We start from the raw sequence: 12,123 nt of genomic DNA, 5'->3' as shown, positions 1-12,123 counted from the left end.
GAGAGATAGATTTACATTCTTTTCAATGGCATGGATTGTATTTGTCAGTCGTTTTCAGTTTAGTTTTTCTTGGGGTGCTTCACAAACAGAAGGCGGCATCCAACAAAGCCTGCATATCTCGGCCGCCACGTCATCAAGCGTCGCTGAAGGTCATCTCAAGTTGAAGGATCCTTGTAAAGAAACCCTCCTTTCGAGTCCTTCTTTCGGCCTGTTTTGAAGGACGCATCGGATGTGTCCTTCGCAGTCTTAAATCACCCACAATCCTTTGCACGCATTTAAATTCACGAAAATAAACTGATGGAAAACGAGTCGGTACTGAGCTCGTCTGATGTGGAACAACATTTTCAAAACCATAACACCATTTATCAAAAAGCACAGCCATTTCCCTATTCCCCTGTTTTGACACATGAGTCAGGTTTGTTGAACTGTCACTGCAAAACTCTACACACAAATCCCTTCATTTCTCATTGCTTAGACCATGTTTTCATTTAGAAAGCACTAGCATTCAATATTGTTCACTCAAGTCAGCACAGCTTCAGCTCAGTTAGCAAACAATTATCCAAGTGGAAACTCTAAGAGTCCAAATTTATCACACATCAATAGAGAGATAAAAGGGTCAGAGTCAGTTCAGTGGGTTTTGGAACAATGGGCCCAGAAAGACACGAAGGAAGAGATTGAGGACACTGGAGTGGAGGAGGAGGACGAGCAGATGGGAATGGATGAAGAGGTAAAGGAAGAGGAAAAGTAGGAGATGGAGGAGGAGGATGAACAGTAGGGAGTGGAGGAAGAGGATGAGGAAGGTGAAGGGGAAGGGCAAGGCCAAAGAGACAAGCATTTCCACTCTAGTTGCCCATGTCTTTGTCCATGGTATGACTATGAGGGAGACTGGGCTATGAGTACAGCCAAACTTGAGTCGCTTCACCGTCGCCTCAATCATAAGAACCTTCAGGAAAGAAAAACAGGTACAGTGGATGTACTTCAGACTGCTCTCTACTGTAACTTTTGAGTGCAGTGCACTGTGCTGTTATAACACATACATGTACTGTAGCTGTTGCCCTATACTTCTGTAATAAAAAGAAATGCATCAAATTGCCTCACATACAGAAAGAGTTTTCTGAATGCTTCCATCTTGTAAAAAGGATGTGTTACAGGTACAGTAATCAGTACTTCTTTTTTTCTAAGACACAGAGACGATGAAATGGAAGAACATAACCACAAGCATCATAACTTGCCAGTTTTGGAAATGTTGTTTTGAATTTATTGCACCAGTGTGTAAGACTATGTTGTAATGTGTGTGTGTGTGTGTGTGTGTGTGTGTGTGTGTGTGTGTGTGTGTGTGTGTGTGTGTGTGTGTGTGTGTTTGTGAGGGCTTGTGTGTGATGTCTGAAGGCAAAGTTTGGTTTTTCAGCAAGAGTGAATGGCTTTGAGAGCTTCATTTTGACCTGAAAATAGGATGTTTGGGGAATTGGGTGAGACGTTATGGGTTTGTGTTTACAAGGCATAGTTTCAAGAAATGTGTTTAAGCAATCGAGAAAAAGTAAGTTGATATGTGACAACTCTTAACTGCAGCTGAAAGCATGAATCAAGTTTTGACAAAATATTTAATAAACAAACATGCAAAGGGCTTTGAGTTTCTCTTCAGCCTAAGATTCTGTATTGCCATATTCACAATGACTTAAGATGGAGTCTCTTCGTATTACATACTAAAAAACTTCTCCCCATCATATCCTCCTAGCAATTGATTGTTATTTGGGATGAAGAACCAACCGCCTTTGGTGTCTGACTGAATGATATAGATAGAAATAAAAATGTCAACTTCTGAAGAAAAGTCAATGTCAATTGCTTCTGCCAAATGCATGCCTGAAAAAATCATTTTGAGCTTTGGGCCTGTCTGACCACAGCTGACCAGAAGCTGTAGTTAATCTTCACACCACCTTTTGTCGACATCTCGATTATTCTGTTTAATCATACTGAGAAAAAAAAAAAAAAAAAGATTAGATTTACCTTTGGACTTTGAGTCAAATTCATCTTCATGGCTAGTCTGGCATGAGATTGAATATTCAAGTATTTGCGAGTGGGAGAGCCAGCATTTGCCTCTGAGTCATGCACACTTACGTCTCCAGCCATGCAAGGAGGCCAGAAGGATTGTACTATGTGCATCTTGAGTCTCTCTGTGTAATGAAGCGAAAATGTGAGGGTGACACATTTTTCAGTAATCCTCAAAGGACTCCTACACTAGTGGCAGTTTCTGGGTTTGAAGTCAGTAAGCTGTTAAATTGTGATAAATGCTTACAAACAGCCATAACCAAAAAAAGTTTATATCATGGCAGTCTCCCAACTATTGTACTTTTTTAAAATACAGGATTTAGGTCAGAGAAACAGTCTTTTTTTTAAACATTCCAAGGAACATAAGACTCTTTCTTTCTTCAAAGTGGACATTTTTCAGCCAATTCCAATATTCTGAAGACTTTATTTATCAATCTGTAATGTATTTCTGTTAAAAACAGGCTGATTATTATCATAACAAATAATATTATTAACAGTACACATATTTATGTAAAAAATGAAAAGAAAAAAAAAAATCTAGATAGAACTAAAAGTCTCTTATGCTCACCAAGGCTACATTTATTTGATCTAAAATACAGTGACATATTATTACGATTTTCTATTTTCAATATTTAATTTTTTACTCATTACTCCAGTCATCAGTGTCACATGATCCTTCAGAAATCATTCTAATACGATTTGGTGCTCAATGTTATCAATGTTGAAAACAATTATACTGCTTAATTTGTTTTGTGGAAAAACTGTGATTTTTTGTTTTGTTTTTAGGATTCTTTGATGAATAAAAAGTTAAAAAAGAACAACATTTAATTGAAATATAATCTTTTTGTAACACTATAAATTTATTTTCTGTCAATTTTGACTAGTTTGATGCATCCTTGCTGAATAAAAGTAATAATTTCTTGTATAATGTATATTTTACTGCACCCAAACTTTTGAACAGCAGTGCAGCTTTCTTATAAACAGGTAACGATTGTAAATATTTAAGCATGTTTTGGCTCTGCCCTCTAGTGGTAAATGGCTATTTAAACAAACAACTTCCCACTTATCTATAGAATCAAAACACAAACAAGTCACATATTATTACAAATTTTATTTGTGGTTAAACAGGGTATATAATCCCCTTCAATTTGAACTTTGTTTGTGAACAAATTTTAAGAAAGGAAAGTCATCACCCATATTCAAAAATCTTACTATGGATTAAACAATAAACTCTAATTAACTAAACTAATTAACCTGTCATGCTACATTATTTACATCCTTACTATATATTGCAGTGCATAACCTTCGTCTACCTAAAAACCAGATCTGTGCACAATCAAAGATCAAGCTCAGTACGCCGCTTTCACGTGCGACCCACCCTGACTTAATCCGATTCGATCAATACACCTATACAACCGCAAGAGAAACCAACACACACTGTCAACCTGAGACCTCAGGCTCAGGTACATGAGAAATCAAGGAGAACAACCATCTTCAGACCACAGGAGGATAAATAATGTGCTCAACTGGAACACACTTCTTATGATTTGGCATCGCCCCTGAAAAGCAGCTGAATAAAATATGAGCACTCAAAATATCCAAGCAAGATTTGAACCTAGAAGACAAACTCAATCATTTCCAATTTATAAACTGAGTGAAGGTGAGAACAGGGAACTAAAGATGTGACTCACACTTCATGTTCTGCCATGCGGGAGAACACCAAGGTAAAGTGAGGACAAGACAAAACACAGCGAGACTAAAGAGCCAGCCCTGTCACTTCTTCTGTTTACAGAGGTAGAGTTCTCCTGTCAAACTTGTTTACACCAATGCGAGAGTTATATTCCAGAGTTATCGATCAAAGAGACTGAAGCTGTAGATTTCAGGGAAATGCAATTGCCTTATTCTCAAAGGCGTTGTATTGTATAAGTATTCATTTACAACAAGTGTATTGAAACTTTTTTTTTTTAATTTTTGTCCTTCTAAAGCCGGATGAAACAGCGGAACCCCTGAAAGAGTGCCAAACAACCTTGATAGTGTCATTGTAACTGTCATAAATAAATAATAATACAAAAAAATTTGCATTTGCCATTTGTGGCACGGTTATCCCAGAGTAGGCAGGTCTGTGACTGTGAATGTAAGCTTTTAGTCTGTCCATTTATTAGCATCCGTGTGTAGGTATGCATTTGTATTCGGCATGGATGTATTCAAATGTGTGTCTGTGAATCTGAGCAGAGTGTGTTGTTGCCTCCTGGTGCCAGGCAATAATCAGGTGTGTGTGTGTGTGTGCATGAGCATTAGTCCACTCCAAGGGCTTTGAGCTGTCTCTCGATCTCCGCATCTGATATCCCATCTGCTTTGGATGTGGTGGCGCTTGGTTGCTTTCGGCCAGCTGAAGGGGCATGAGCCATCTGCAGGGGAAACAAAAAATCCATTATGGATCAAAAACAATATGATGGATAGTGCTGCTGCAATCAAAGACTCAATAATCATGACACTTCACTGCGTAGGCCGTAGGGTACAGAAAAACAATTTAATAATTCTCTATGGCTCTCAGTTTCTAAAATAAAATGTGTTAATTCTTTCACACAGAAATTATGATTCATTAATAAGTTCACACTTAAAGTGCCCCATTATGCTTTTTCGGACATTACCTCTCATGTAGTGATAAGTAGCGGCCTTTGCTATGTTTCACGCGTTCTGTTCCTCGCAAACAGAAGGAGCTACCGCTTAATTAAAAAAAGGCCGGAAATTAACGGGGGCTTGGGGCAAATATGCCATCCAAAATGAATAAAAAAAAATATCCCCAAAATCCATGATATGGTGCAAAAAATGACTCTTGTTTTTAATATTTATAAGCAATACCACATGAGCAAGAGTGCAGTTTTCCTGAATATCAGCACATTTGCAAATGTGATATTGATTTTAGTTCAATAAACAAGAAGTTAAAATTAGGAGACTTCAATTCTAGACTCAGAATATTCTTTTTGCTCTATTTTGATAACGAAAATAGCACATTTCAAAATTGCGAAATTTTACATCTCTGAGCAACATATAACTTTGTATGTAACTTCGAATCACGATGTTACCTCTTTACGTTTTTGTGGGATTGAGAAAGGAACTTTGCCACCTAGAGGTGGAGACATTGAATTACTTCTACAGAGACGCAAACTTTTTTGGATTTACACCCTTCAAACTTTATCACCTATGGGTATGAACGATGAAGCATTATTTAATGTAATGTTATAGTGATGCAATTGTTTTGTTTGACGTGTTGTTTCTACTATGTATTCACAATGAGTTTGAGTGGCTATGGAGCCTGACTGATTGTAACTGTTTAGAATTACAATTTGATGCTGTTTGATGACGATGTGTTGATTATGTGTTTTTAGATGATCTTGTTAACCTACAGGGTGATCTTTATTGATTGGTGTAACTATCATTATTTGTAACTGTGTATGATGTGGCTGATTATGTATTCCCAATGAGCTTAATTATTTACAGATGGAGCTCTGTTAATTGGTCATGTGTTTATCTTAAAAGAGATGTATTTTAACATTTGTTTACTCCTGATGAAGGTCGTGTGACCGAAACGTTGTGCATTAATAAAAAATTTATTTAAAATTGCAAGTTAAGATAGTGTGCGGGAGTTCCTTATATGTTGAAACGACCTATCTGGCCTTATTATCCTACGCACCTATTACTTACAGGTGTGCGATGGAGTTCGTGCACTACATCTCTGAGCAACAAAATCGGTGCGTCCCAATTTGCATACTATCCGTACTAAATAGTATTCGAAAATAGAATTAGTACGTCCCAAATCGTAGTATGTTGAAATGAGTGTTCCAAAGATAGCCGGATGGTCTACTATTTCCGGTCAGAATCTGAAGTGCAGATCGATGCGCACTCTCACGGCTAATGTTGCCCACAACCCATCTCGCGTTGGACGAGGATTAGATTAGAACTACAAACACGCGTAAAAAGTGTTAAAAAACTACAGACATGGAGGATGTGCGAGTTATGTAGAGAGGTTTAAATAAAGGGGGTTGAGTGATTAATTATCAGTATCTAACCTGACGAAAATGTATTTATTCATTGTTGTCCACGTGATATTTCATCTGCAGCAGCATTGTGAACGTTTGTAAAGATATGTTCAGCCATTAACTTTAAAATGCATCATTCAAATTGCACACACATTAGGAGAGTCTCCGCATGAAAGACCCACGACTGGCAGATCATCGTGCTACAACATTTCTCTCCGAGAGATGATTGAAGATCAGAAGATGATTGACAGGGCAGTTTACGGTGACAGGATGCACGTAAATAAGCGACAGAGCTGTCCGTTAAAGATGACGAAGTAGTATGTCCCAAAGCTTGTCTACTCTTTTTGTGAAGAAAAAGTACATACTTTTGAGTGTGTAGCAAAAGAGTACATACTTTTAGGGCGTAGTATAAGTAGGCGAATTGGGACGCAGCAAATTATGTTTTGTTACTGAGTGTATCTGGGCCTTTGTATGAATCAGTCTAATAAATGACCGAACGACTCATTCATAAAAGGCAGGTACGTCCCAATTTGCGTACTATACATTTATGTATAATAATTCACTTTTTACATTTAATTAGTTCAATGAAATACATAATTAAATAGTTAAAATAAGTTTTGCTATGGTACTGAATGTGAGACCAAGATCTGTGAAATGTAACTGGCATTGGTACCATCTACTTAAATTTTGGTATGACAACACCACTAAAGTATTTCAGAGTAAAAATGTAGTTGCTCACATGTAGTCTAGGCTTATATGAACGGTGTTTATGGGCACTTTTCACATTTCTGGAGTTCACAGAAGCAGAAATTGTCATACATGTCATATACTTCAATAGTGATAATTGGGATATTACAGCAAATATGTTTCCTCAAAGATCTTGCTGCATGTGCTCTCAGGCGAGAGTGCAGAACAAAGAGTGACAAACGGATGTACAGGTGATGTGTGCGGAATGCCCTGGACATGTGGTGTGTTTTTTTCTTCTTTTTCTTGCAAATTTAAGAGGAAATAATAGCAAAGCTATGCACGTACACAACAGGGTAATTTTACATGAAAAACTTATCTTGAAGAACTTTTACACGAAGAACACTTGCACGCAATTATTATCAAATGAAACGCACTGTGATGTGGTGAAAATTCTCTACTGGCATTTGTAAATAGGGATTTTATAGTTACATGAGCATTAGGACTGCCTGATAAATGAAAAACATGATGTGTGATAAACTTGTTGGATTATTTTATAGCCCCTGTTTTAAGATAAATATCTCCTGTTCTTTCTAGTTGAAGAAAACATAGCAGATTAAACAGCAAATCTTGTACTACGTGACAATCTGCATTAAGTCTGATTCAGGATTACTGTAAGTCAAATGCAAAACCTAAAAAAGGCTTAATGCATAAGGTTCAATTATTTATATGATATATGTAATGTAGAACATCAAGACCAACAAATTATGGGAGGCTCAGCACTTTGACTCCATTTTCCGCATGTGATCTATTCTCATATTGCTTCTCATTATATATAGTTACATATAAAAAAAAATAAAAACACTTCTTGTCGACGTTCAAAGTATTGTCAAACAAAACGGAGGCTAGCTAGACCCTCCCTCCTCCTCATCCGCGCACTAACCCCCCAAACCCCACCCCCAAATCCTTCTTGTCGGTTATTGGCTGGAACAGTTTATGTTTCGTGGTGCGGGTTAGCCCAGTTTTTTTTTTTTTTGCCGTTTGTGGAGCCTGGGCTGTCTACAGAGACCGCGTTTGTTCAGGGGACAGGCAGCTAGCAGACAGTGAGATGTTGTTTGCTGTATGTGACAAAAAAAATGTGGGCCTAAAAATCGTGTGACATCGCTTAGAGCACCTTTAAATAGATCAAACTTGAAGAAATGGAGTGCTGCTTTAGTGCTGTTTAGGAAGAGGGTAAGAGCTAACCATGCTTGCAGTCTTTTCTATAGTTTGCCGTGCTTAGACAGACTGAATAGGACTGACTGAGCGTGGTCATCAAATGTAAAGCCAAAATACTACCACACAACCAAGGCGCTATCTCGTTTTTACCTTGTTTGAATGAAAAAAAAAACAAGTCATAGATTCTCTGTATCACACTAGCAGCATTGCTGCTTGGTTGTTGCATATAGCACATATAAGAATAATCATTAAAGTTTTTTTAAAATTCAATATATTATGCAGCCCTAATGGACACAAATGGATTTCAACACTAATGCACAACATTACACAGTACAGTAACACAGTAATACGACAGTTTATTGAACCTAGTGCCTCAACATGATTTGACTGATGCCCGTATAATATTTCAGTTCTTACCTTTCCTGAGATCTCAATTCCAATCTCGTCCAACACCTGACTCACAATGTCGTGAGATTCTTCCTCATCATCAGAATCATCAAAGATCTCATCCAGAGTGTCGTTCACTGTAAACAGACACAAACATACGCATTACAATCAATCCTTCCTGAACAATTTCTACAACATTAGTTTTCAAAACCCACTCACAAAAACAACCACAATAACAATAAATAAACAAATGAAAACACATCTTACTCATCTCTTCCGTCATGTCCATCTTTGCGGTTTCTTTCTGGAAGTTCTGCAGGGTCTGCATGGTCTTCTGTGGATCCATCTTTTTGTTGACAGCTTGCATTGTCTGTAAGTTGTTTTGAGAGAGGCAGAGACACAAACAACTGAGTCACTCTTTGATTCATGTCCGTTTTAAAATGTGCACTTTAGGCTACTTATGCAATTATGCAAAGGATGATGGCTATGTATCAACACTGTGCCAGTTCTGCATTTACAGAATAGACCAACATGTAGGCCCAAATTAGTACAAATACTAATAAAACCAAAACAATTTACCTACATGGTTAATAGAGTTGTTAAGTCGTGCACAACGTCAATTTGTGCCCTAGCTGGAAGCAAATTTGCATTTTCAAGCCATGAGTTCCCTTGCGAATTTATAATGGGGGTTATGAATAGTGGTTTTCCATTTGTGTAAAACAAGGTTAATATTACTTTAATATCATTTCACATTAAAGAGACTTTATTGTATAAAATAGCAACGTTTCCTCCAGTAATGTTTACCACAATCCTTATTTTACTCATAAGTCCAAAGCCATAATTCAAAAAGCCCATTTGAAATTCCAGAGGGAAGCAACAGCTCTAAAATGCCAATTCCCTTTGGGTTTTAGGAATGCAAAATGACCAGCCCTATTTACTTAAATGTGAAATCAGAGTGGATCTGAATTGTCTAAATTGATTGAAAATAAAATTCCTGGGGTTTAGAACAGACTTTTATAAAAGTTATCATGAGGATCTTACTTTGGTGGTTGTGGCCATGGCACCAGCCATCTTCATCTGGGAGTTCATAAGCTTGGTTTGTGTGGACATGGAGGTGACCTTAGAGCTGACAGCATATGTACGTGTTTTCTGTTTCCTCACTTGCACAAGCTGCTTGGCTAAAACTGTACAGGCCTCTCTGTTCCCTGTTTTAGCCATTTTCTTGATTTCCATCTCCTGTGATGAAAAAAATAGATATAGTAGGAAACGGTTAGAGATGCATTATAATTGCATTACAGTTCTCAGTTAAGATAGAATAAGGCTTAGAGGTGACAGCATAATAATTAGATAAAGAATAATAATAATGTTTATTTGTATAACACCTTTAATCCATAAAATGCAGATATGTTGTACATTTGTGACACAGACAAAAATGACTAATTCTTCCAAAACAAACAAACAAACAAAACCTGTAAAAATGTAAAAACAACTTTATTACATTATTTTAGTGTCATACATACGTGTTACCCTGATGGTGTTTTTGTGTGTGTGTGTGTGTGTGTGTGTGTGTGAACCTGTCTATATATGGGTATTGGCCATGTTTTAAGGCCACAACCACTTTCAATGAACTCAATTCAACATGTGGATTTATATTTTACCACATGTATTATTATAATGGCTATCAGTAGTACTTTTAAAGGTGAAAAGCAAATCAGATTCTGGTAGTTCAAGTAAATAATTGGTATATTATATCACTTAATGAATTGTACGGTTATAAGTTCCAAAATATACAGGCACCAATATACCATTCTGTAATACCTGAAACACTGTGACAGAACTTTTTTACAGTGAATTTCTGGCAGCTACTGTTTTTTAATGTTTACACTGGTTTTAACATATAGCCATTGATGTATGACGGGCAGCTATAATAAAAGTATAAAGGATTCCATCAGCAACTTCTGAAAAGTGGCACAAACAGCCCGTATCTCAAGCTGAAACAGAATCATGAGCTGTTAGTCATAATCTATTGACACACTAAGGCCCTCTGTGACATTAATGACATAATGACATAACCTCGTGATCTCATACACCTCAGCGCTGAGAAAGGGGAACTTTTGGCATCATATTCACGTCACATTGATGGGTGGGGATTCTCACCAGTTGTTTTTCCTGTCTTTCCAGTGCAGTCCGGTCTCTTGTAATCTGTCTCTGCGTTCCCCGCAGCTCTTTGTTCTGTTCTTTGATAACATCTGTAGTATGATAGGAGATATAGTTATCGATTCCCATTTAAATCATTAATGCTGAAATTTCGGAGTCAGTTATAACAAATACATATTTAAAGGTAACTTAGCCTAACTTACTACTTTCATAACAAGTCATTTTAGAACCCTTAACGATACAGTAGTGGCCCGGTGATTTCATTAACTACTCGTTTCGACCATCTTTAACCCGATACTGTTAAGTATGAGCAGACTCAAGTCAGATCAATAGATGTTTGATATTTGATATGTAAGTTAGAATGTTTCCAGTGGCAGCTCCCACAAACACATTTTAGAATAAAAGACACTTCCGTGTTATATAGCACTGTGGACATGCCACAAAAGACCCCAAATCAGGTTAAATGTATTCAACAAATTTACACTCAGTAAGGAACCCAGACGATGATTGACGTGTGAGTGTTGCTGGGCGGCTTTCACAAACAAACAAGCCCTTAGAGCAGCAGCAAAAAAACTTACCATCTACGGTCTTTTTCTTGAATAACGATGCCATAACTGCGACAAACTCCGTCGGCCACGAAACTAATAGAAAAGTAAGTATTTCACAATGACTAATATCAACTGAGAGTCGCCTATCAAAATATCATGACTATTTCCTGGTTCTTGGCAAGTAGGCGGAAAACTTGTGCTCCTCTGCAGAGATTATTTCATTTTGATTGGTGGACATTGCCTTGACGTTGCATTCAAGTCATCCAATCGTAACATCATCTTGGAAAGCACCGCCCACAGATCTTGTGCTGCAAACACAGAGGTCTCCTTTGTCGGTCCCACAAAATACGGGTTGGAATTTGTTCCTTTTCCTTTTGAAACTTTGTACAGGCCAGGGCAGGAGCTCTGGCCAGGGGTTTTCAGACTGCGGTCCACAAGGGAGAACTGATGGTCCGTGGAAATGTGTAGAGGAAAACAGTGTAAAAAAGAAAAAGAAAAACAATTAAATAAATAATGAATATACGATTAGAATAATACATATACAAATAAACAAACATATTAATAAATAACGAAGAGTGTAATTAAAATAAATCAATACATTGACTTATTAAAATTATTTTAATATTAATTAAAATAATACAGTTATGTATGCTTTAATTAATCATAATATATATATATATATATATATATATATATATATATATATATATATATATATATATATATATATATATATTGAAATAAATGATATTAAAATAAATAAAAATTGATTAATAATTTCAATAAAGATATAATAAAAAATATTAAATAAATAAATAAATAAATAAATAACAGTACAATATTATAGTGAGTAGGAAAACAACTTAATAATGTAGCTTGATAGAAACGGAATATTTTCCAAATAATATTTGTCAAATATTCATATGAATAATAGTATTATTCTACGTTAAAATAGATATAGCTGCCGTTTAAATTGAGGATGGTTCGTGAAAACCCCACGTTCTAGTCATAGACAGTAAAAGAAAGGTTCTAGTACATTTGAG

The 12,123-nt window shown here is 36.6% G+C and overlaps 1 protein-coding gene across 2 annotated transcripts; it reads right to left on the bottom strand.

Annotated features, from left to right (window-relative positions):
- Nucleotides 1-3,138: 3,138 nt before the first annotated feature.
- Nucleotides 3,139-11,312, bottom strand: chmp2bb (charged multivesicular body protein 2Bb). 2 transcript variants are annotated; one of them, XM_081362214.1, is made up of 6 exons: nt 11,111-11,312; nt 10,533-10,624; nt 9,417-9,611; nt 8,643-8,745; nt 8,406-8,512; nt 3,139-4,454 (listed from the first exon to the last, which is right to left on the bottom strand). In XM_081362214.1, exons 1-6 carry the CDS (start codon nt 11,142-11,144, stop codon nt 4,341-4,343), a joined length of 645 nt encoding a protein of 214 aa, XP_081218340.1. In that variant the 5' UTR covers nt 11,145-11,312; the 3' UTR covers nt 3,139-4,340. The 2 variants fall into 2 exon arrangements, with proteins under 2 accessions (XP_081218340.1, XP_081218341.1); XM_081362215.1 differs by lacking the exon at nt 11,111-11,312 and adding an exon at nt 10,736-10,947 and having other exon boundaries at nt 3,150-4,454.
- Nucleotides 11,313-12,123: the final 811 nt, after the last annotated feature.

This window comes from Scardinius erythrophthalmus (genome assembly GCF_964197995.2).
Source record: "Scardinius erythrophthalmus genome assembly, chromosome: 3".
Taxonomy (NCBI): domain Eukaryota; kingdom Metazoa; phylum Chordata; class Actinopteri; order Cypriniformes; family Leuciscidae; genus Scardinius; species Scardinius erythrophthalmus.
The sequence above is the reverse complement of the archived record's forward strand: the minus strand, read 5'-3'. Positions and strand labels throughout refer to the sequence as shown.